At 41.7% G+C, this 27,423-nt stretch overlaps 1 protein-coding gene across 1 annotated transcript in view; it reads right to left on the reverse strand.

The window, feature by feature from the left end:
• Positions 1–27,423, reverse strand: part of LOC124612333 (peroxidasin) — a 207,807-nt gene that overhangs the window by 166,139 nt on the left and 14,245 nt on the right. Inside the window, exons 3-4 of the mRNA XM_047140476.1 lie at positions 13,358–13,521; positions 2,917–3,034 (exon numbers count right to left, since the gene is read on the reverse strand). Coding sequence (XP_046996432.1) covers positions 2,917–3,034; positions 13,358–13,466 — 227 coding nt within the window. The 5' untranslated portion in view covers positions 13,467–13,521. The remainder of the gene's footprint in view (positions 1–2,916; positions 3,035–13,357; positions 13,522–27,423) is intronic.

The raw sequence follows: 27,423 nt of genomic DNA on the forward strand, positions 1-27,423 counted from the left end.
ATTATGTGTCGTAAATGTTCAGTGGTATTCATGTTGGGCGATCTGGGTGGCCAAATAATGGCGCTCGATATTGCCCAAAGTCTTCTTTAAGCCTATCGCGAATAATTGTGGCCCAATGTTGTGGCGCATTGTCATCGATAAAAATTTCATCGTTGTTGGAGAACATGAATCCCGTGAACGGCTGAAAATGACCTCCGAGTAGCCGAAGATAACCAGGGCAAAGTACATTGCACGTAAGCACAGCCCACACCATTATGGAGCCATTAATAGCTTGCACAATACCTCGCTGGCAACTTGCGTCCATGGGTTCGATGGTCTGCATCACAGTCGAAATCTACACTCAGCTCTTACCAACTAAAATCGGGACTCATCTGGCCTGGTCACGGTTTGGGAGTCGTCTAGGGCTCAACCGATATGGTCACAAGCCAAGGAGATGTGTTGCAAGTGAGGTCGTGCTATTAGCAAAGAATATCACGCCGGTCGTCTCCTGCCGCAGCCCATTAACGCCAAATTCCGCCGTCCTGCCCTAACGGATACGATCGTCGTATGTCCCACACCAATTTTTGGGGCTATTGCTTGTCTGCTACCACTAAAAACCGTACGCAGACGCGACTTCTCTCAGTCGTTAAGTGAAAGCAATCCGCCACTTAGTTGTCCGTGGTGACAGGTAGTGCCTGAGATGAGGTGTCCTCGGCACACTCTTCACGCTGTGTTTCTCGAAATATTGAATACCCTAACGATTTCCAATATGGAATTTCCCATGCTTCTAGCTCCATCTACAAATCCGCGTTCAAAGCTTGCTAGTTTTAGCCGTGCGGCCGTAGTCACGTCCGAAACCTTTTGACATGAATCACCTGAGTACGAATGTCAGCTCCACCAATGCACTGCGCTGTTATACCTTGTGTCTGTCGTACTAGTATAACACCAATATCGATTGTAAGTAGGTTATACTATGCAACTGTGTGTATGTAACTATGAAGTGGTTGTTCTTTACTAATGAAGATCATTGAATTGTCAGAGAGAAAGTTGAAGTTTGTAATATATTTATTGTTACAACTAAAGTATATTTAAAAATAATGGTATTTTGTAACATATGTCTGCTCATAAAAAGAGACATTGTACTTTGAATGCTGGTTCATGCTTAGGGAATTTGTGCTGTGTAGAATAAAAGATGTAGGGAACCACCTCCGCTACGGAAGTTGCTTGGCGCACGGTAAAAGTTGGTTTTGGTGATCGATCTGGACGGCTACTGGGTGAGCACGCTAGCAGTGTCTGGCCGTTGTACGGTTAACATCGAGGTTGCCAAGTGAGGCATTTGGAAGTTAATCTTTATTGTAAACTTGCCTCGGATGTAGTTTTGGCTGTCGGATGGTTCTTTTGACATTACTGAATGGCTCTAAGATGAGGAAATTATATGGCCAGGAAGAATTGGTAAAGAGCATTCAACTTCAAGAGCGTGGGACCAGTTAGCCGGCACATTGCTTGCCACCACTACTGCGCCATTGCTCCGCCAACTACAGGAACACTCATGTGTATAATAAAATGGATCGGTACATTTGTGTGAGTGTTTTTCTCAATAATAATTCAAATGGTATAAACTTGTGTTTGAACCCTGACATTATCCTAGTCATGAACCGATGCAGGATCCTATCCCAAGTGTGTAGAAATCCGAGCATCCTGTTTGTAACTAAATGATAATTTGGATTTGGTGCAAAAGATCAGTGCCGGAGTGTGTAAGCATTAATGTAAAAATAATTGCTTCACAGATGATGAAAAAGGCACATAATTTGAACTTATATGAAACGCAATTTTACATTGATCATTAGCATGAACTACTTTCTACAGTTAACTAAGCTTTGTGTTTGAGTAGATTGCAGTTTGTTTATAAAATAATCACAGAGTTTTCCTGTATAAAAAGTAACAGTTTATGTGCCACCACAGTAATCTTTTCTCAAATTTAAAGATAATTGGGAATTTCATTGCTGTTAAAAGAAATCTGTGACATTCTAATAATAAGAGTATAAAAAGTCTCTACTTATTATTATTTAATTTCATTTGAAGTACGTATATGTTACCTAAATCAGGAGTCTTTTCACACCAAACTTTAGTCCAATTTGTACTGTGGTAACATCTCAGGGCAGAGTTGATTAATGATGCTATAGCAACTATTATTATTAAAGTACCTTTGCCTTCCTGCGATTACTGATTTTTGGCAAATGATAACTACTGCTATCCACTACTTAGTTCGCCCTGTAGCCGTGAGTATCCAGTGCACTATCCAAAGAGAGAATTAATGAAAATCATATTTAAATTCTTTGAATGTAGTATTTCAAATTATTAAGCATAATTAGGCTGTCGACCGTTTATTTTATCATTCACATGAATTTCATTACTTGTATCCTCTCCAAACTAAAGCCTGTTAAGTCTTTCTATTAAATGCCACTTATACGAAATTAATGTTCGATGCCCTCTCTCCATTAGATAATAACACGGTGAAATACAAAACTCCTCCCAGACGGTAACACTAGTCTGTGAGTATAGTGTTATACTTGGCGCAAACTCGCGACCATTGGGTGTTATACTACCACCACGTGCATATCGCTATCCCGTGACTTTCATACCTCATTGAAGTTATTGCATCAAAAGCTATGAAGAGCGCTAAAACACAAGTACCTCTTCGAGAGAAGTGCGTAACATACAGTTGATTGATGAACATTTTTGTACTAAGTTACTCTTGTCTCAATTGAAGCTACCAAATTAAACATAGCACGAGTTTCCTAAATAGTTTAAAGTTGATGACCCTTGTCTATAGATAACGAAGACACTTGAAGAAAAGTGATGCATGGATGATTTTTGTGAGGAGATGGTGGACTGTAGAAAATAGACTTGAGAGACAACGGACGACGCTGTACTCACCTGTCCTTCATCCAGACGATTTCCGGCTGCGGGTCGCCCTCTGCTTTGCAGGTGAAAAACACTGTCCCTCCGAACGACACTTCCACGTCGTGTGGGTCTTCCGTGATGCGCGGTTTCTCTGCAAAGTAAGGAAGCAATTTTGTAAGTCAAGTTGTCATTGATTTCTCCCTACAGTTAATGGTTTAGTTTAGAAGAAAGCGAACCGTCACCGGCCAGTTTCTCAAACCCACAAATGAAATGCTTGCGGTCGCTGGCTGTCCCGGGTTGCCGGCCCACGGATCAGTTTTTATATTTGTGGCGATCTTGACTATATTACCAACAAAGATAAAGTTGTAGTAGTATTTGTTTATTGTCGCTCAGTACAAAAATAACTACACGAGTACGATGCGCTAAAATATCTCGCTGCATTGGTATTTCCATCTTCACGCTAGCCAAAACCAACAAATAGCCATATTGGAGAAATACGCACTACAGTAGCTATCAAAGCGTTTGCTTGCTACGCCAGTTGATTGCGTGCAAATACGCCCTATCTCATAAATCAAATTAAGTTTCATGTAAATTTCAGTTATGTTTATGGCTTATTATACAGATGATTTGGTACATCCAAATGATGTTAGGCGTGCCTCACAAACTGCCGGTTCTTGTCGCATGCAAATCGTATTATTAGTTTGACTGAACCGCAATGAATGGAATGGCGTAAAACACAAAGAAACCAAAATCACTACCAAAATTACAAAATAAATAAGAAACAGAATGTTGTTGTGATGTACATCCAACGATTCCGTTTGATGAAAATATTACGAACCTGAAACGGGATTTTGCCTGGGTAAATAGCATGAGAGATATCGATGTATCTGTATCGATGTTTTAATTAGCAACAGATTTTTAAATAAAACTAGTTACAAGAAGCCAGGTATTTAGACGTTGCTGCGATTGAAATCCATAAATTTTTTCAGAACGCCTTTACAAAAAAGCGTCAAAATAAATTGAGATGAGGAGTTCTCTCTTATCAGGCTTTCCTGCATTACCTGATGGAAGCGGTGCACCGCAAACAGGGAATCAGAGGTGTTTCTAAATTCCAATACATATTAGTAAAGCTGGGTGTAATTCGTTACAGAAAACTGAAATACTAAAACTTGAATTGATGAAGTAAATATAAGCATAAAGATCGAGTTGGAAAGAGACGGTTATCTTCTACTAGTTTTATGTAGCGTCGGATAATGTCCGTTATGTTACTTCAGAAGCAGCTTTCATTACGAAGAATTTTATGTCATAGTTGACGGAGCATTTTTAATCTGAGGCAATCGATCGATTATATCGAAAGGTCGTTGTCGAACTCGGACTTACGAGAAGAGGGCGAGTACAATAAAATTATATCAAAAATTAACTAATGAGAAATTTGTACAGTACCTCCATATGCCACTTTCTACATACTATCGTAGTTGAGTTTCGTTGCTGATCCACGGGGCCGGTTTGTTGCCAGAATTTCATTCTCAAGTGTATAAGGCCTACGTTGCTGAATGCCACTTCGTTCTCCTGTGCAACCTGTGCATTGTGCCTCCCCAACTCACACACCCAGTCTACCTCTTTAATACGCTCAGCCTCATTACTCAGCAGTCCTTCACGTCTCCTATGCCTCCTTTCAGCGCCGCCTGAATTTCCCGGCCGAGTGTCCTTGCAAGTGGAAACTGAAAATTAAGCCACAAAGAAGCAAAGCCAAGTCACTATCAAATACCGCTCATCCCTTTCTCGGTCCCGACTACCACTTCTCCACTTGCTACTGATCCATTCTTCACTACTGGCCATTATAATTGCTACACCAAGAAGAAATGCAGATGATAAACGGGTATTCACTGAAAAATATATTATACTAGAACTGACATGTAATTACGTTTTCGCGCAATTTGAGTGCACACATCCTGACAAATCAGTACCCTGAACAACCACCTCTGGCCGTAATAACGGCCTTGATACGCCTGGGCATTGAGTCGAACAGAGCTTGGATGGCGTATACAGGTACAGCTGCCCATGCAGCTTCGACACGATACCACAGTTCATCAGGAGTAGTGACTGGCGTATTGTGACGAGCCAGTTACTCGGGCACCATTGATCAGACGTTTTCAGTTGGTGAGAGATCTGGAGAATGTGCTGACCAGGGCTGCAGGCGAACATTTTCTGTATCCAGAAAGGCCCATACAGGACCTGTAATATGCGGCCGTGCATTATCCTGCTGAAATGTAGTTATCGCAGGGATCGAATGAATGGTAGAGCCACGAGTCATAACACATCTGAAATGTAACGTCCACTGTTCAAAATGCCGTCAATGCGAACAAGAGGTGACCGAGACCTGTAACCAATGGCACCCCATACCATCACGCCAGGTGATACGCCAGTATGGCGATGATGAATACACGCTTCCAATGTGCATTCACCGCGATGTCGCCAAACACGGATGCGACCATCATGATGCTGTAATCAGAGCCTGGATTCATCCGAAAAAATGACGTTTTGCCATTTGTGCACCCATGTTCGTCGTTGAGTACACCATCTCAGGCGTTCCTGTCTGTGATCAGCGTCAAGGGTAACCGCAGTCTTGGTCTCCGAGCTGATAGTCCATGCTGCTGCAAACGTCGTCCAACTGTTAATGCAGATGGTTGTTGTCTTGCAAACGTCCCCATCTGTTGACTCAGGGATCGAAACGTGGCTGCAAGATCCGTTACAGCCTTGCGGATAAGATGCCTATCATCTCGACTGCTACTGATACGAGGCCGTTGGGATCCTGCTCAGCGTTCCGTATTACCCTCCTGAACCCACCGATTCCACATTCTGCTAACAGTCATTGGATCTCGACCAACGCGAGCAGCAATGTCGCGATACGATAACTCGCAATCGCGGTAGTCTACAATCCGACCTTTATCAAAGTCGGAAACGTGATAGTACGCATTTCTCCTCCTTACACGAGGCATCACAACAACGTTTCACCAGGCAACGCCGGTCAACTGCTGTTTGCGTACGAGAAATCGGTTAGAAACTTTCCTCAAGTCAGCACGTTGTAGGCGTCGCAACCTGCGCCAGCCTTTTGTGAATGCTCTGAAAAGCTAATCATTTGCATATCACAGCATATTCTCCTTGTCGGTTAAATTTCGCGTCTGTAGCACGTCATCTTCGTGGTGTAGCACTTTTAATGGCCAGTAGTGCACTTACTAAGTATCTACGAATAACACTTGATAAGAAACTATCGCAGAAAGCATCCCTCGTTACTAACAAATGTAAACCCTAAACTGAACTAAAACGATCAATTGCCTGCCACAGGGATCTACACTGCGCTGCTGAATTAAGGAATCACTTTTTCGTAAGCCCGTAACATAAATCTACTGAAAAGCTTAAGTTTGAAATTTCGCTCGAAGTTGTGTGTAACCTTCAACCTGTAAAGATGCAAAAGCTTGGCGCTCTGCGTCGTCACCTCGGGTTCGACGAGGGTTCAAACAACAAGCTATCGACACTTGCGAAAAGAAGGCCACAGTTGAGAAGTCCATGCGGATCAACAACATTTCGCCACAATTTTGTCTAATCCCACCGTGGGCGTTTTACGCAATGGGAAAGTCGTCGCCCACACTCTCACTCACATTTCAACCCTTACTTTGACGTCTCTTCAAAGGAGGCCAGAACTGCGACGCCCAGCGTTGAAATGGCGCGGTTTTCTTATGAGTGGCCGACGGATACATCCCAGACACACCGTCGTTCAGAATCGGCTCGAATAGGCCGCAGTGGGTGACATAAAGGGCGTCAGTGAGAACACCTCTTCCCTGGGGCGTTCATTTCCACACATTTAGCAGTCGAAAGCGACAGTTTTCTGTGCGGCGAGAAACAGGAAGACATTCTTGAAAACGTTGACACTGCGGACACACGGGCTTTCCAGCCCTTCTCTATGGACACTGTGGGGCTGTATCCAAATCAAACGTGAAGGCACCCGTTTTCAGCACAGCGTGACCACAATTTTTACTCTTTTGTACAGGTTGGAACCGCTAGCAAATGTTAAGAACCATTCGACGAAATTTGAACGTGATCTGTAGCAGAAAATGGTGCTTATGCTTTATTCAGCGCTCCTACTTTGCGTCCTCCTGTGTCATGACACAGGTGTACTTACATTAATCCTTGTTCCATAAATCATAAATACGACATTTCGTAATGATGTGTAACGTGTCGCCTTAACAAAGGTTCCTTTATACAAAATAATTAATTAATTTTTATTTTTTTATTTCTTTATTTTTTATTTTCTACAGATACTCCTTCATGTCCAAGAATTCATGGTGAGAAGGAGTTGTCATACAGAAATTCTTTTAATATGCTTTTAAATGTCGGTTGGCTATCTGTCAGACTTTTAATACTGTTTGGCAAATTAGCAAAGATTTTTGTGGTGGCATAATTCACCCCTTTCTGTGCCAAAGTGAGATTTAATCCAGGATAGAAGGGATCATCCTTTCTTCTAGTGTTGTAGCTATGCACTTCGCTGTTATTTTTGAATTCAGGTGGGTTATTTATGGCAAATTTCATATGTGAATATATGTGTTGCGAATGTACTGTTAATATCCCAAGTTTCTTAAGTAAATGTCTGTAAGGCGATGTTGGATGGACTCCAGCTATTATTCTAATTACACGCTTTTGTGCAATGAATACTTCCTCTCTTAATGATGAATTGCCCCAAAATATGATGCCATATGAAAGCACTGAATGAAAATAGGCGTAGTAGGCTAATTTACTAATATGTTTATCACCAAAATTTGCAATGATCCTAATAGCGTAAGTAGCTGAACCTAAACGTTTCAGCAGATCATCGATGTGTTTCTTCCAGTTCAATTTCTCATCAATCACACACCCAGAAATTTTGAGTATTCTGCCTTAGCAACAGACTTCTGTTCATTGTCTACATTTATCAGTGGTGTTATACCATTTACTGTACAGAATTGTATAAGCTGTGTTTTCTCAAAATTTAGTGAGAGTCCGTTTGCAGAGAAACACTTAATAATTTTCTGAAACACGTTATTTACAATTTTCTCAGATGATTTTTGCTTGTTGAATGTGATTACTATACTTGTATCATCAGCAAAAAGAACTAGCTCAGCATCTTCATGAATACAGAGTGAAAAGTCGTTAATATATATTAAAAACAATAAAACGGCAAAGGGTCACCTGAAAGACTCAGCAGTTCGGAAAAAATCCTCGGTGGGATCCGCCAACCTTAACTGAGAATTCAAAAACTCTACTTGTACCAGCAGAACTATAGCGAAATCCTATGACCTTGCAGTCCAACATCCCCTCTCCGATTCCAGATTTCCTCCTAGCAGGCGAACGAGCAGCAGGATGATGGCGAAAGAATAGCTGCAAAGCCTGCCAGCAGGCGCTTCGGACCCCTCCCGTGAGCGGCAACTCTGTGTACTGATTTTCTCACCCTGCATAAGGGAAGGCCGGATGGCGCCACACACGTAATATTTTTCGAAATTAAAGTTTTACTGGGGGTTATATCGTAATATTCTTCACACTCAACAATACTATGATACATTACTCAATAAAATTATAAAACAATTGTCAAAAAGATGTAAGTTCGTTGGTTTTAAATTTTTTCCACGTTTTGCATTTTTATCGTTTATAAAGTCATACTTGTTACGAAAAGTTTTAATTGTCCCCTAAAGTTTTGTAAACATTGAACTAGAATAAGTGCCAGCTATGCGTCTTAGTACTAAGCTGACTCAAATAAACAAAAACTCATAATTATTAAGTTAAATTTAGCCCGCCCGGCTAGCCAAGCGGTCTAACGCAATGCTGCTTCCCGAGCGGGAAGGCGTCCTGGTCCCCGGCACGAATCCGCCCAGCGGATTAGTGTCACGGTCCGGTGTGCGGGCCAGCCTGTGGATGGTTTTTAAGGCGGCTTATGTCTGCATCGGCGTATGCGGGCTGGTTCACATTACTCCGCCTCAGTTACACTATGTCGCAGAATGCTGCTCAAACACTGTTTCCACGTACGCGCACACCATAATTACTCTACCAGGCAAACATTTGGGGTTACACTCGTATGGTAGGAGACGTTCCCGGTGGAGTCCACTAGGGGGGGGGGGGGGGGGCGGGTTCCGGGGTTCGGTATGGGGCGGCGGTGGGGTGGGCGAATGCGCGAACTGCTGTGGCCTGTTGTAGGGTTGTGAACCACTGAGTTCTATGGCGGGATGAAGCCTCTCCGTCGTCTCTAAGTCCCCAGTTCAATGCACAATACACACACAATACAAATTTTGTTTTAGAATCAGCCTTAATCGAAATACAGTATTGGTTTAACCTTCAGCGATACATTTATGACACTCAATTTAAAAATTGATCAGCTCACTGTCTCCATTAACCTCACGGGCCCAACCATCACAAATGTCTCATTGAATCCAACCTTCTTCGAAGGTTTTGTTGATCGCTCTTGTTCATCATTGAAAGGTCTGGGGAAAAAATTGGTGTTTTATGAAACAGGTTTTATTGTCACACCTTTGTTTTCCAATAAAGCTTATAACCTATAATCTAATGCTACTTCCCTGATTGTCATTTGAAGAAGTCTGTCGTTTTCTACAGCTTCCTTCATCTTATTTTCATCCCGTTTATGCCGTGATTTTTCCATATTTTTCTACTTAAAAACAAAAAAAAAAAAAAAATTAGGTGTATGCTTTGACAGGTACAACCCGATTATGCTACTTTTGATAGAACCCAAACGTACACCTGGAAAAGTTCAACATTCCCAATGTTATTACTTCATGTAGACATTGTCACAACCTAAAATATATCTTCTTGTAATTACGCACTTGCAAAGAAGAAACAACACTCCGAAGTTAAGAATATGCACCGAAAGACATACTGAAAGCAAATAAGATGTTTCTACACTCAAGTACACTGCTCTTTTAGTTCGAAACTGCGTGACTGGTCTTATTCCTCAATAGCCCACACTGTCGGGGCAATTAAGGTGCTTCCACTACCGCTAGAATTCAGAAAAAGATTTTGTCTGATAAATCCGATACTCCTGACCTCATCCTATACCTAAGTCACTACAAATTCAGTCATACATTTTCTCTACTGTACCGCATACGCACAATAAGCAGAATTTCTTGTTGGCAAGCATTCCAGTTGTTGCAATTTTAATCATCAGCAGTGTACCGTCCATGCCCGTGCACCGGTCCTCTCGTTACGGGATCGGCGCGATATCGTGCTTCATTACTGAACACTGGCGCCACTTCTTGCGCCGAGTCCTTCATCGGAGGACAGTGACGGCGGGTGATCGATTGCGGAGGAGCAATACGGGTGGGGAAATTCCCTTCCACAGAATCTGCCCGCTGCGCCTGATCGCCGCGCCACGAGGTAAATCCGCCGTCCGGAGTCAATGGAGCGAGCGCGCCGGCTGTGATTGATGGCTGTGGCCGACACCTCGGGAGAGCCGTTCGCTCCAGGCGTTCCAGCGGCGCCCCGCGAGCAGGCGCCGGCCTCCTGATTTACCATCGAGGGCCTTCCAGGGAGTTCTAATGAGCTACTTGTGCTTGTTTGCTTTCCGTAAGGTGTTGGGGGAATCTTCTCAGCCAGAATGTGTAGTCGTTTGTCAGGTTACAGGGGATAATTATTCAAAGTATGGTCATTTCTTGGCGTAGGGAAATCAGAGTATCACTATTAACTCTACATTTAGTAGCACAGAAACGACTGCGAAACCAGTGTAACTATATACAAAATTTCCAGAGCCTTATAAAAGTATTTTGATAATGTAAAATTGACAAAATATTTAACGTCCTTGGCAATTCAGATACTTTTAATATAGATCTGTGTTATTAATTGTACCGTAAGTCCTTCCGTTTTAACGGAAAGTTTTACAACATTACGCTATCCGCAACAACTTCAGTCTGTGTTGATTCAGATTTATATTTATACAACTTGTCTATTTCAGTTAATCTCATTTTAACAATTGTAATATTAACGGTTAACTTAACTATATCCTGCCTGTTATACAACTCGAAATTGTGATATACTTTGCCGCTACCTTACTGCGCTTTCTTCACCTATGAGTCTGGGCACTTAACATCGGTCAATCCGTTTAGGACCAGCACTGTCTCCATATATCATGGCTATTTTCTATCTCGCTTTACATGCACAACAGTGCTTGTCTATAGTTTTTATACGCTCATGTTACGAGCCCGAGTTCGAAGGTGTGTCTTTAATGTTGTGGATTTCATTAAACTTTGACGCTATTACCTTGTCTCTTATCGGATATATAGCTTACATGATAATTTTTCGTCATTTTATGACAGCTTATATATATATATATATATATATATATATATATATATATATATATATATATATATATATATATATATATATATATACTTTAGCGCTGACTCCCTAGCGCTGTTAACACCAACTGACAAAGATTTCTCTTGTTGTAGACATAACATTTTGTATTCTGGTACGCACCGTTCAATAATTTTGCTATAATCTTGTATACGTATCATTAGTTTTGAATGTCATTCAAGTTTTTCCATCCTCAGTTTCAATATATTTCAGATTTGCACATGACCGGAAATGGTCAAAGTAAATTATCTGTCTTCCTATACGCGATCTTGACCAATAAAGATCTTACAAAAAACATTTTTCACAGTAATATGCACACTCCACTAAACCATTCCACTGATGTTTGCTTTAGAATTGATATGCCTTATTTCAAAGCTCCCATTCCTACATTTCTGAAAAACCTCTCGTCTTTCCTGAAACTGAGAAATTAAAACGTTATCTTTGTCAAAAACTACCGATTTCTAGAACGTTGGAATCTTAAAACTTAATCCTTTCATAAATTCAGTGTTAGTGTCGTCTAGCTCTACGTTTTCTGATTACAAAAAATTAAAGTTTTCCTAGAATAACATGTTAGTTTGTGAAATGTTTCAGTCAGAAAATTAGAACTTCCATAAAGTTCATGGCAGCCTTGGACTACCAAAGTGTACGTTCAAAACTCCAACTTACACAACAGTGCTCTTAATTTTTACCAGTCTAATATCCTACAGCTCATACTTAAACAAACCTAATTCATTAATTTAAATGTGTATTATCTATTTTTCGTGTCTTTCATGTTATTATTGAACATGCATCTACCGTATATCTTATAATTTGGCATATCTTTCCCACGTGCATCATTAAATATGCGTCAGGCACAAAAGGAAAATCAATTTGTGATCAGTACTCAATTCTAAAATCTTCTTTAAGACAATTGTCGCCAATCATTCAGTATGCAAACATAAACGGCAGTCAGTTCGATCGAGCTTTAGAATTGGCATTTTCAGTCAGTCAGTTCGCTGGTCAAAATATTTAGTTACAATTATTATTACAGTCAAAAGCATATTATTCACACAACTATTTAGTGGTGAATGCCCACTTCTTCATTTTCGCAAAGGTACTTAGAGGCTATATGAGCTACTGACTTGTGATACAAGAGGTCTATTAGGAAAGTAAGAAAAGATCGGTCGCGAAGTGGAAATTGTTTTGCTTGCAACAGTTAGTTACACGTCCAGCCAGCTAGCTCTCTACATCGTCACCACTCCAACTTAGATATCAGTCGTAGCGTTGTAGGAACTTACTAACACCCTCGTCACAGAAGGCAGGATCGTGTGCTTTCCGACATTTTTCTACGCTGGACTGCAGTTCCTTCTCTGTGCCAAAATGTTGTCTTCGTAGCCAGTAGCTGATTTGAGTAGGGAAGAAAATCAGATGGAGTTAGGTCGGAGCTGCCAGAGCTGCAAGAGCGTCCTCATTGAACTTGCAGTGTGCAGCTGAGAATTGACATAAAGAAGGTACTGCATGACAGTTACGTAATATGAGGCTGCATGAAATCGGGTGAAATCTCTCAGCAGGCACCCATACTTGGTGGGAGAAACTATTTTATAGGCATTTATATTTACTCAGTGTGTGCTCAGAACTGATAAGAACGACGTGACGCTATCTACTGGCATATTAGAGACACTGTCCAACACATCTGTGCGAAGCTACATCGCATTTCACTATCTTTTCTATTTCGCGACACATCGTTTCTTACTTTCGGAATAGCGCTCGTAATTTGTGAGCCATTACGTGCAACGTAATCTTCGTTTGTTTAAGGACAAGGGCCACTTCGAAGCATTTAACAGCTGTTTAAGGCACCTAATGATCGTTGGGACGATAGTGGTAGCAGAAGATCTACGAGACTTGTGAGGCACCGAAAGCAGATCGAAAACCTTACGGGATGAAAGGCAGAAGCGCTTCTTGACAGGAATAAAGTTATTTATGAAGTTGCTGACTGCTGCAGTTTTTCAAGTAATTTGATCCAACGTGAAGGAATTAAACCACGAGTAACATGTGTACATTAACATCGTCAGACAGTTTCTGGGAAAACACGATGAGTACTTACGGCAGTGTAGATCCGACATGGACATGTCGGCGAGCTGCCGCCCCTGCATCCTGGTGGGGAACTGGCAGGTGGCTGCGGCATGGGTGCTGTTCAGCAGACCTCGCAGCATCTGGGCGAGCCATAGCAGGCTGCAGTCGCAAACCAGCGCGTTGCTGTCCAGCCGCCTGCAACAACACGACCCGGTGTGCTTAGGCATCAGCTCGGTTGCATAGTTGCTAGGGGCTGCGTTTCGTCCAGCGCTCAGGATAGCCGAGTGAAACGTGAATAGCACGAAAAAATTCTGTACAGCTTAATTATGTTATAATGAACGTAGGTTTAGCGTGTATCGTATTTCTTACTTAATTTTAATATGTTGACTAAAAACCGCTGCAGCTGTTATAAATCATTTGTTAAGGGCACGACTGGATTCGCAGTTTGAATTATATCATGAGGCGTAAATCTGAATAAAAAGTAAAAAGAGAGCGTAAACAATGTTACGTAAAAATTATACTTCTAATATATTGATGAAGTTACTGTTACTGTCCGATCCCAAACCTTTCTTTAAAATTTGGGAAATTTCACCAAAAGGGGTAGTCATGGTTTAAAACGCGGCATTGAAACTTTAACCTGTGAACAAATGGTACGAGAGTAAAGGTTATAAATAGCACGGGCAAGAGGGAGGGAGGAGGTCCGTTTGTTAACATATGACTGTCATTTTTAGCGAAATTTTCTATATTTTAAAGAAAAGGTTGGGATCAGATTGTGACTTGATCACTACATTGCAAATATTCAGCACTGCGGACATTTACATCACTGTCGCGTGGTCTACGCGCAATATTGTTTACGGTCTGTTTCTTATTGTCATTGGGATTTACACCTTATGATTTAATTTAAATTACGGACCCAGTTGTACCTTTAGTAAAGTATTTGCAACAACAGCAGAAGTTTTTATTCAACATGCAAAAGTTTGTGTGTGGATGCCCGTCGAATTAACTGTTATGTTAGGTGTAACATACTACCATAAGAAACGTAGCTGTAAATTTCTAACACATTCGCATTACATAGCTGAATAATACCCTTATTTTAGTGAGTAGAATGCAGGATGGTTATAACTAAACTTTCGCTACTTGGGGCAGTAAAGGCGGAAGACTAAGGAATGATATTCAGAGTGTGCGCTACAGGATTTTCGTTATTAGTAGTGTCAGTGTCATGACTTGCTGTTAGGCGCCGGTTTTGGTACGGCGACGTAGGGTTGAAATACAAGCATCAGTGTACATTAAGCTCCATTCGTAAAGCTGATTTCTCAAAATAACTGCAATGGTGCTGCTGCTCATCGAGAGTTGAGAAAGGTAGGATTAACTGTAGTGTTGGTAGCATTGATAGGAAAACGAACATAAATGGATGTCTGAGAGAGAAAATAGAAGCCAAAGACGTCTCTCTCTCTCTCTTTTTTTTTTTTTTTTTTTTTTTTTTTTTTCACATAAAGAAAGCCGCACACAGCTCAGTGTTAGTCCGTTGTGTTGTATATCTATACAAAATGTAACCTGCAATTTATAAGTAATGAAAATGAGATAATCCCGTAACTTTCGCGATTTTATGTAACCAAAGTAATTACTTCGATGCAAGTGCAGTTGACATGCATCAACATAAAACAGTCTCTGTAGTTGTGGTTGTTATTTTGTACTTTGTCATGAGTAGAGACAAGATTTTCTTGTTATTATTGATAAGTGAGAAAGTTGCTTATGAATAACAGAAACATGTTTTATGTAATATCGACGAATATTGAAGCAATGTGTGATTCATTTTTGTTTTGCGTTTTTACTTTTACGTTTTCTGAGGAAATTGCGTTTTCTAGCACTGTATGATAAATCCGTTTCTTTTTGTTTTCTTTAAGTTTTGGCAAAACATCCTTCTGATTCGAATTAAAAAATCGACAATGTTCCAATAAACCCCGAATTGAACATCGAGAATTTTAATTTTACTATAAATACGGTTTATTTTTAAGTAACAGACAGGCCGATAATTATATACAACAAAAATGTTCTGTAGATTACGCTGTCTTTACATACGCTGACTTAGTTTCTGGATGGTTCACTGGTTCCGATTGCTATAGGTATCTAGTAAGGCACTGACCGCATACGTAAACAAAGCTATCGGAATAAGGTAACGTCCGATGGGTATGCAACACGCCTGACAGACGGGTAAAGCGTTTGCGACCTTAACTTACCAACGCTACTACGAAAACTGATACAGTCTAGGCCTGCATATGATTGTCTATGGCCGCCTAGTTAGTTTTACAACTGTAATGACCACATTAAAGGATGACGGAGAGGTCCTATTTCTACAATGGGGTTTAAGAAGATGATTCGGAACTTTCAATTAACCGGCGGAGTTGCAGTTGCCATGGCTGAGAATGCTTGGAGCAATGGGTGCCCTTTAAGTAGTGTACGAGTTGATCACAGCAGCTGAACATTCCATGATCCACCCTTCGAAAAAGGCTACGAACATTTGTGAAATGGTATCTCTAGTGCGGTTCCAGGCTGTCGTGAATGCAGTTGTTCGTCGAATTGAGCAACTTTTGTAACCTGCAACGTAAAGGTGGTACTCTGTAAACAAATGTTCCACTCTCAAATGTATATTGAAGTGCGTTTCTTTCAATGGTTTATTCTTTATTTCTCTTCCGCATACCCTTAAAAATGTTTACCCACAGCTTTATTATCCTACGATCATTCGTTTTTTATGTGCGTGCTTTGAAGTAGCAGAAGTTCAATTATAATCATCCTATTCATTAGCGACGGCCTTGCCGCAGTGGTAACACTGGTTCCCGTCAGATCATCGAAGTTAAGCCCTGTCGGGCTGGGATAGCACTTGGATGGGTGACCATCCGGTCTGCCGAGCGCTGTTGGCAAGCGGGGTGCACTCAGCCCTTCTGAGGCAAATTGCTACTTGATTGAGTAGTAGCGGCTCCAGTCTCAGAAACTGACAAACGGCCGGGAGAGCGGTGTGCTGACCACATGCCCCTCCACATCCGCATCCAGTGACGCCTGTGGTCTGAGGATGACACGGCGGCATGTCGGTACCGTTGCGCCTTCATGGCCTGATCGGGAGAGTTATACATGAGTGACTAGTTAAGAACTTGTAACAACGGATGCAACGCGACCAGCTATAGAAGCTAGCCAGTGGAGTAAAAGACAGTGCCATCAAATAAATGAAAAAATAAACGCGACAAATTCTGTGCCTTGTTAACGAATCATATCACCATTACACTGACGAATGCCCTGCACAGTTGACAATGTCTGCACAGATTAGCAAGAGGGCACGGTTAAATGGTGTCGAGGACTGCTTCGCAAAATGGAAACGCCGCGAGGAAAAGTGCGTCAATAGGGAAGAGGAAAACTCTATAGGTGACAAAAGACCAATGATCTGGAAAATTAGTAGTAAAGTTTTAAGAAACAATGTTAGATTATTCTCAGAGCATCTCCTGTATGTTAAACCGTATTACACCAACAAGTAACGCTTTAGAAAAGTGTCATATTGCAAATACCAGCACGTGGAATATGCTCCTGGTTTTAATAGTAATTCTATTCGCAGAAATCTCACAGCCGTCACATAAACATTGAACTGTCTTAAATTTTTTCGGGCAAAAGCGAGGTTCAGTTGCATAACTGCTATATAATGAAACAAAGTTTATATTTCAGATAAAAGACCAGAGTTTAAGAAATTTATAGCTGCTGTGGACCCAAACATGAAAAAGATTATTAATAAGGACGATTTTTAGTATTTATACTTCAACAGCACCATCGATCAGGAAGTAAAATTAAATTACTTTTTATTTCCGTAACATGTATTTTCAAATTAATGGAATTTTCCTCTTTAGTTGGAGCAACATCGAGGCATTAAAAACTTAAGTACACAGTGTTAATGTCCACAGTAATATTTATAACGTATTCGTCGTGAATTTTCTTTCTGCTTTCTAGTCCATTATGCATTTTACTAATTTTCTAGTTGCCAACGAAGCCACGTTTCCACAGAATTCATCTGATTTTTGGCACAAAACCGACCAACTGCCAAAGCTTAGTAGACCCATTGCCGCTGTCCAAGAGCCATACGTTGTCTCGCCACAACTCTAGTCTCTTTTTTCGGCTTTTTTCATGTATCTGTTGTAAAAACGTCAAGCGGTGTTGATTTCCTGAACTTGTGTGTCATGAGTTGAAGTGGAAGGCCTTCTTGGTCGAGGATCGTCTTCAACTGACTGACAACTAATTTTGAACAGTGAATACAATTTTTAACAATGTGTACGACCCACAGCACCATCTCAGTCAGCTTGTTTCAAACCTTCTGCCAATAGCATATCACTACATATTTCCGTTCGCAGTAACTCCAAATGTTCAGTTATGGTTTTCAACCGACTTCGCATGTAATCACATGATTTTTGGAGTGCTCATACTCCTGGCGAACAGGGACTAATATGAATTTTAACTGAATCTCCACATTTTCAGTCCACTTCTTCCGCTTGTGTGTCAGCTGTTGCATAGACGTGTCTACCTACATAAGAAAAACCACTGAGAACTATATCATTCAATCTACTTTCGTTCATAAGTGATATATGCTGTGCTGTGAAGAAAATTCCGATTTGGCATAAAGTATGTTATAGAGCGTTATTCTCTTGAAATTCGCATCTACGAGTGTCTTCGAAGAGGTGGTGCTGGTAGGATCCTATGGGACCAAACTGCTGACGTCATCAGTCCATAGGGTTACACACTGCTTAATCTAACTTAAACTAATTTACGCTAAGGACAACACGCACCATTCCCTGAGGAAGGACTCGATCTTCCGATGGGGAGAGCCGCGCAAACCGTGGCAAGGCGCCCCAGATCACGCAGCTACCCCGCGTGGCTTCGAAGAGGCTACGACTACACACATTAGAGGTTCCCGAGCATATAGGCTGCTGTTGGAAACATATGTAATTTGTGACAGCACGGATGTACAGCTGCCAACATTATGGAACGCTGGATAACCTGAGCAGCACCTGCTGAGCGAAAAGTGTATTCGCCTGATTTAAACCTTGCGAACGTGTCAATAGAAGGATACATATTTCTTCGACTAGCAGCGATCACTACTTCTTTGCTACTTATAGCAGAAGGTGACATTTTTTGAATATATTGATCCATGACTCGTGTACTCAGTTTTTTATGCACGAGAATTCAACGTTGAATCCCGATTACAACTGATTAGAGAAAACTAATAACAGTCTGTAACTTTTGTGTAAAGGGCACTGAAAGATTTTTTTGAAGGAAGTAGGATCTCATGGAAACCATTACGGCAGACGCTAATTTTCATGGTTCTAGCACAGTAAAATCGCAGATACCCAAGATGAATAACCGTTTTTTATGAAACTAATTTATTCAAGCGGTTCTTAGTGTGCTTAGTCCTAATATGATAAGAACGAATTATTCACCATTTTTTAAAATTCACACGCAGTGTAGAAAAAAGCCAATTTCAATGGTTTTAGTGATATACTATTTGAAGCGATAATAATAAAAAATTGAAAACTCCTTAGTACAATTATCTTCTTCTTTTTGCGCAAGAACTTCATGGAACCAAATAAAATTGTTCTAGAATCTGCACCATTAAACTCGGCCTATTGAGACAGTCTGCAAAACCATACCCAAAGATAGAAAATTTTTCGAGTATATCTATCCGAAGTTTCCTTATCTGTCAGAAGGGAAACTGCAAAAAGGCGTGTTTGTCGGATCCGGTATTGAAAAAACTGTGGACGATTCTAGTTTCAAACCAACAATGTGACTCAGAAGATGGCTTTAGTATAATTAAATGAGGTCTTTACTACGTCTTTGGCAGCAAATGAGACCCACTATATATTTTTGTTGCAGCCAACATACTGGAAAGCTTAAAGAGGTTAGGTTCGTTGATGAACCTAAATATTAACTTTTTGAACAGTCAGCTTGATTTCGCTATAGAATTATCAGCCAATTTCGCCACCTTTGGCATTATCCAGCTACATCCCAATAAAAATCGTTATTCTTACAGAATGTTATATTCCACATTTTAGTACGGGGAAAAACATGTGATACTGTTCCTAACCATAGTTTCACACTGACATTGTACGTACAGACACAACTATCATGAAGTCCATAAGTAAAACGGAAAAATTCCAACCCAACAAAGATGCGCCGAATTTAGCAACAAATGTTTCTATTGTGACGCAGCTTGATTAACAACTAAGGGGGCGATATCAGGTAACTGCTATATAACCTAACGAAGTGTGTATCTCGAAGTGTAAGACTAGCCTTTAAGGAATTTATAGTGGCTGCAGGCCCATACATAAGAAACATTATTAACAACGAGGCGATTTAATATTGCACCATTACCATCGTTCACCACATAAAATTAAATTACTTTTCATTCCAGGTACTCGTGTTTTGAAATTTATAATATTTTCGTCAATACTTGAAGGAACATCGACATATTCAGTATTAATGTCTGCAATAACATTTATTTGTATGTTTGTTGCGAAATATCTTGCTGATTTATAGGGCATCAGGTCTTTTACTAATTCTCTAGTTCATTGCGAAGTCACTCTGTGACAAAAATGTACATCATAGAAAGAAAACCTAAGGTTGGATATGGTTTGATAGCCCGAAACCAGCATGACTTTCGAAAACCACCATTGCGGAATGGTGTGCCATGTTCCGTGCTCCATGATTAGGCACATCCCCATGTTGCAAATGTCGTGATCCAGAAGTTTCGGCAACTCAAGTGCGAGGCACTCGAGAATCCGCGCTGTAGTCCTGATCCCTTCCTATGTCATTACTGTGGTAGATTCTTTTATGTGTTTGTCTATTTTTTGTTTGTCTGTTGCCGATGTATTATGCTCGCAGTAAAAGGTCGTAACAACGTGATAAAATTGTCTCTGATAGTGCTCTTAAAATAATTACTGCTTGTTGCGCGTATGAAGAGTCTTGGGAGAGACGGCTGGATAATTTTAGCAACTATTCATACATGAGATTGCAGGTTCGAGTGCTGTTGTCCACGTCTCATTCAATCTGAAACAATTCTGCTATTTCAATAGTTCCAAAAATACTAATAAAGGTCTGCTAATTCAATAGTTCCAAAAATACTAATAAAGGTCTGCCATTTCAATAGTTACAAAAATACTAATAAAGGTCGTGACGCTCACCTTTGTTCTCATGAAATAATAACAGTTTATTGTGTCTCTTGTACAATTCTCCACATAACATCAAAAGAAGCGAACAGAAAACCCCAGTTACCCTTAGTTACGAGTAAACCACAGAAAGAGTAATATTCCGAGTCAACGATATAATTATCATACTGCCCGCCGGAGTGGCCGAGCGGTTCTAGGCGCTGCAGTCTGGAACCGCGCGACCGCTACGGTCGCAGGTTCGAATCCTGCCTCGGGCTTGGATGTGTGTGATGTCCTTAGTTTAGTTAGGTTTAAGTAGTTCTAAGTTCTAGGGGACTGATGACCTCAGAAGTTAAATCCCACAGTGCTCAGAACCATTTGAACCATTTGAACCATAATTATCATAGAGCCTCTCAGATAACGTCTTTGCCACTTAGCTTTCTCACAGTCGATTCAGTACATTACATATTTATTACGCTACATTACCATGCCTTCCGTCCTTTGAAAGATCCTTGAAGTGTCGGTGATTCCTATTGGACGAGAATGTGCACCATAGAGTTACGGATTTCACCACACAGCAACACACGATGTTTTACCAAATCTATAACATCAGTCTGCTGTGTTGGTAGGATTATTGCCTCCAGGTTCATAGTGACTTTTCTCAATAGGCATACCGATTCTGAATTGTACGGTCTTCGAACTAAAACTTATACCGACTCTGAATTGTACGGTCTTCGAACTAAAACTTTTTATCACCCCTCATATAACTTTCAAAGATTCAGAGGTTAATCTTTGCCTCGTCCTTCGTTCGATGCATCCATAGTCAGTGGTAGATCTTAGAGGCAGGACGTTTACAGCAGCTTCTAGGAATATTCTGAAATATGGCAGCACACGTGTGGTTGCATCGGACAGGATGCACACTTCCTGTACGGCCTGCAGCCGGAGCAAACCAAACAAGCTGCACACTGCAGCGCGGCGGCGCTGACGTCGCTGTTACGGCCGCGGCCAACAATGTGGCCAGAGATAACAGGCACCAGGCGGTGCTGCCAACCCTGCAATATTTATGCGTCGTCCTTGCAAATGCGGGCTGCGCTGGCAGGCCGCGACGCATATATTCCAGCCATGTTGCCCGCACCCGCCTCCGGCGAGTATTTCTGGAGCTCGCCGCCGGATTAAAGCAAACATTATGTTTCCCGCGCTGCATGACCTCAGCGCCCTTATTTCGGGAATGCTTCGGAAGATTGCTCTCGCAGCGAACGTCTGCTCCCTAGACCGCATCCTGTATAAATGCGGCGACGGCAACGAGGGAAATTTCTGCTGATGCCAAGAGCCAGCGCGCATTTCTGCAAATGGATGGACATTACCTCCCGGGAAATGTACCAACTGGCTCGAGGGTCAGATTAAACGTTCCGTATCCGTGAGTTAAAGGACTAAGACTACGATATACGCGTGCAGTCAAAGAAATCAAGGAGGCAGTTAACCATTTCAGAGTTGGGTACTTTCACAGACAAGTGGGCAGCGAATTCGATAGTACAGAAAATAATTGTAAAGAAAAATGTACCTCCAGACGGCTTAAAGTTTACCGTTTCTCCGATATTTTCATCGTTAAGTCATAGAAAGTGTGAGAAATCGGAACGTATAACCATTTTCAGTACTCTAGTGCATATTTACAATTTCTACGTCATTGCATCATGTGTTAAAAAAGTAGCACAGACCGTAGAATGCCCATAATTCACACAATTATGAGAGCGTTGCCGTGACCTGTTCAAAGAAATTCACAGGAAGATAAATCAACTGTTTAACTATTGCTATAAAGTTTTCGGATGAAGCACTTGTGAAACGGTTTGAATACACGACATCCAGCACTGTATGACAATATCGTTTATTGAGAGAGATGCACAAGGGGCCGAAACTGGTAGTCAAAATAAAATAAAATAACATCTCAGTTACACGGCTGTTGGCAAATTTATTGATATTGACAATTACTTGACCAGATGATATCCCTTGTCCGTGCTGTATCTACAGAAATCGCTGTTAAGTGTGTTGTTCATTTACAGGAAATGCACACTTCTAACTAAGACAAAAATTTCTGATATGTATGTTGTACATATGACTGAGTCTACTTAAATATCAGAAGATATGTAGAAGTGACGTAATAACTCTTTTCATAATGTAAAAAAAGTCTCTGTTGACGATATACTTCAAACTATATGATTTTCGCTATCCCTCCCCAGTATAAATAGATAAAAATAATGTTAACGCACATTTTGCCTTTATCTTTGTGACTGCTAACTTTAGGTTGCAGGTATTTCAGCTTTTATAAAAAATGATATGCTTACTAATAGATGGGAAATAATGGCTAAAACATTTAGTTTTAATGCCTGAACGCACATAAAAGTCTAGAGTATCAGTTTTTTCCTTATTACCACGCTGAGGTCACTGTGTAACATTTAATAATAAGTAATGCCTTACAGTTATGTCACATATTAAGCTACTTCCAGTGGATAAATACGGTGAATAACGAGCGCATATGATTTCTGACATTTTTTTAGTCTAAAAGCCCTTAACATATACTGTTTGGGTTGGTGAAGCATTTAAACTTACGTTACACGTATTTTCGAGCCATAGCTGAAAAATATCAGGTTGTACTGTGTCTAAGGCTTAGGAAATAATACGAATGCTATGAGGTGTGCGTACATTTGTGTGTGTGTGTGTGTGTGTGTGTGTGTGTGTGTGTGTGTGTGCGTGTGTTTGTCCACAGGTTTTGCTGGAGTGTGACACTCTTTTAATTGAAGACAATTCTTAAAAAAACAGAAAGATGCCGAGTGTTCCGCATGAAATGTTTACATGCCTGCTAATTCAAGACAAGGCAGGCTCGTCATCAGATGACATCATTTACAAGAGATAGAGCGTAAACTTTACGCAGAAGGCCACGAGTATTATAACACTTTCCCACAAGTTAACAAGAACGAAATAAATTGAATAATGACAGCCTGTAACATAAAAGCAGTTTCATTCAGACAACCGTTGATCCAGATTCAGAGCAAAAAGTACTGCGTCTTATTTTCTTGACAAAAATGTAATAAATATACAACAGGATGGTGAGAATCAATCTGAAAAATTTGAAGGTTACACAGGAGGTAGTGATGATAAATAATTGTTAAGAGAACAATTAGATACGTTGCACCGTTTTCAAGTTATTTAGCATTGAAATTAGCCAATCAGGCCGTGGAGCGCGCCAGTTTATGAAACCTCCCACAGAAAGAGTCGCCAAACGTGTTCTTCGGTTGATTTCCTGAACATCGAAGCTAAATTTATGCTAGTAGATCATCTAGTTTAAATTTATCAATTCCGGAAAAGGTGCAATTTAACTGATAATGAGTATTAGAAGGAGCGGTAGCTGACGGACCCACAGATGTGTGTGCATTACTGCATTTTATGTCGTGCACGTGCTTGAATTTGTCCGCGCAAGGACCCGATTGGCTAACTTCAATGCCAAATAACTCGGAAACGGCACATCATACCGAATTTTTTATGAACAATTATTTCTCAACACAGACTCTCGTGAAACACCTTTACAAGATTTTCCTATTGTTTGTGATCCCATCTGTATAGGTGAACAGATCGAGAAGACCATTTTCCTATAGGAATATCGTTTCTGAAAATATTCTCGTGTACTTACTCTCCTTATTCTCATAATGAAAAAAACGGACGTTGGAATTTAATACGTTGTAACCTTCAGTTTCGTTATGGAAAGAAATTAGATAAAGGAAGAAATCAGCAACGCCTTTCCTGAAGGAATCATCCCGATATTCTGTTCGTATGGTTTAAGTAAACCTGAAGTAGCTTGAATTACGTGAATAATACAGAAATTTGAAGTCCTTTCATTTCGAATAAGAGTCCAGCGTCCTTAAACAACAGACATTTCCCTGACACTCGTTTATTTTATTCACGAAATATATTCGCAGTTGCGAATGTCGACCAACCACTAGTTATGAAATGACGGCCATGAAAATTTTTGCCGGATCGGGACTCGAAATAAATATATATATATTTTTTTAAAGGAACTTTCCAAAATGGATGGGGGCAAAGTCGGGAGGGGACGCAACTCGACATCTGGCCACCATGTTCCATTCCCACCCTCCAGGTACCAAGGAAAGCGGTGTAGGAAACGTGCATTAGAGGTACAGTGATCATCCTTCATTTATTTATTTCCCTTTTCTTTCTTTTTTTACTTCTTTTATTTATTTTTTTAACACTGATACCACCGAGAATATCAGGAAACAGGTGTTACGAGGAGGACGGCGCAGAAGACGTCAGTCGCATTGACGCTACCAACATATGGATTTTCCGAGAAGAAAATTCCGATGGCCAAAGACTGTATCGGTTCTAAATGTGCAACAGGCGGGGATCAACTCTTCATGACAGGAACATCCCAGCTCTGGGGTGGTTTAAGGAAGACACTGCAAAGAAAATGGGAGAAAAATTGTCTGTATTTTCATGAAGGAACCGCCGAAAATCAAGAATACTTTTCTTGCCACCAGCAAATACATAGTGTGCTGTGTGTACACAAACCCACTGCATTGAGTTCGTGTTCGCTTACGGGAAGTAACCCGCGTCCGGAAAGAGGAGCAGTTTAATAGGTATCTGATGAGGAGTCGTACGGGTAATTAGGGGCGACATCTGTCGCACCAAGAACCAGACACCTCTCGCCGATCGGCACACCAGGCGGTGCTCGTCTGAGCCCATGACGTCACAAGCGACACACAATGGGGTGTCTGCGAGGTGAATCCTGAGAAAGCGTGGTGACCGGCATACTTGCTTCCCATTTACTGTAAGGTACCGTGTAGACTAGACATCAGTGTCAAGATAAGGAGCACACACTGATCGCCAAAATGAACGCCAGTCGACGTGGGGATGCTTGCCCTCAGCCACATTCGGTGACCTGTGCTGCTCAAGAAAACCATAGATCGCCTTCCTGGATGTCAAGTGCGCTGGCAGTATCGCAGTACGGACGTAGCTCCGTTCAAGGAAAAAGTGACGGAAGTAAAAGCAGCGCGGGACTCCCGAAAGCTGTATAGATGCTGAGAGAGGGTGTGGTGCACGAGCCTACAGAAATAGGATGGTAAGGCACTACGGCGCCACAGCGTGACGTGAGAGCTAATGAAAAGGGCTACCGCTCTGTCAGGCACATGATACAGACCTAAATCTACCCTGCACCGCGGGAGAGTGAGGGTCTCGTCCCTTATCTTGAGCAGAAAGCCGTGGGAAACAAATGAACCCAATGCCACCAGCATGCGGTGGGCCCTGGATGGCGGAATAGGAAGTGTCTGTGTCACGTAGGGGATACGTATCGGCAAATATACATTTACATATTGTGTCCGTTGCAGCAAATCGTGCGCCTGTAAACGTTGATCTAAGAGCCGAGCTCGTAGTTGGGAAAGTAGACGTCGGTAGTTGAGTGCAGTTACCCGCCGCAGATCACTTGGGATATTGAGTCCTAAGCATCGGAGAGTATCAGCTACAGGCACTGTTCGCAGGAAGTCCGGCACCTATAACCATGGCGCTCGATTTGCGGATGTTCAGGCAACTACCAGAAGCTTCGCCGTAGGCAATAACCCATGCAAGTAACTCCCTGACCTCAGCACCCCTACGAAGAAGAACGATGACGAGATCGTCTGCGTAAGCAGTGTAGTTGACTACATGGTCACCGAGAGACGTCCGGCAGCCTTGACGCACTGATCGGCAGATCGAGATGGGAGGACTAAGACGGCCATTGAAAATTACACGAGGCGTAGTTCCAAGAAAGGAGACACATTACGACGTCGACGGTAGTATCAGGATAGCCCACACTGCGGAGCACCCTTTCGAGGTAGTCCTGGTCGAACCGATCCAATGCCTGGCTAAAGTCAAGAGATACCAAAAGACCAGGTATACGACGAGCGCGAGCAAGAGCGATTATGTCCCAATAATGGCAGAGGGCAGTGCTGGTGTTACTGGCCCCTCATAAAGAAGTTTGATCTGGGAAACCACATACCAAGCAGTCGGTTTAAACCGCACAGCCAACAGACGGGTAAAGAGCTTTGTGTTGAGTAACGTAAAGGGTCGTTAATCGCATATCCGTGTGGTACCGCGAGTCTTGTGGATGGGTGTGAGGAAACATCGAGGAAAGTATCTGGAATCGGCACGAAAAGTGACATGAGGTCCTGACAAATTTCTGTCCCCACTGGCAGCAGAAGAGTACGAAATGCACGATAAAACTCCGGTGGGAGCCCGTCAGAGCCAGTCAATCTATTCGTAGAACCCGCCTGGATAGCGTAATGGACTTCGTCCTCCCTGACGCTAGCAATCAGATCCATCGTCGCATCCACAGGAACTGAGACAAAGGAGAATCTGGAGACCACCGTAATGTTAGTAGGGTGGTGACTTTGTTCAGAGTACAGCGTAACATAATGTTCGTGGAGGGCGGACCCGAAATCCCGTTGGGTACCAAAACGCTGCCTATCATCGGCCACAAGATCATTAATTAAATTAGTCCAAGGTGACGTCGGTTCGCTACGACATGATACATAGAAGGACGCCCTTTCGCTAACCCATAGTGTGTGCGCGCCCTGAACGTAACTGCAAAAGTGTTCAAATGTGTGTGAATTCCTAAGGGAACAAACTGCGGAACTCATCGATCCCTAGACTTACACACTTCTTAAACTAACTTAAACTAACTTATGCTGGGAGCAACACACACACATGCCCGAGGGAGGACTCGAACCTCCGGCGGGAGGGCCACGCAATCCGTGATATGGCGCCCTAAACCACGCAGCCATTCTGAGCGGCATCAGAACTCCTTCAAGGTGGCGCCGAGGGAGGGATGTGAGCAGTGCCTTGCCGCGATTCACCACCGGCTGGCACTCTGGCGAACACATCACAG

The sequence above is a fragment of the Schistocerca americana genome, chromosome 4, assembly GCF_021461395.2.
Source record: "Schistocerca americana isolate TAMUIC-IGC-003095 chromosome 4, iqSchAmer2.1, whole genome shotgun sequence".
In the NCBI taxonomy this organism is placed as follows: Eukaryota; Metazoa; Arthropoda; class Insecta; order Orthoptera; family Acrididae; genus Schistocerca; species Schistocerca americana.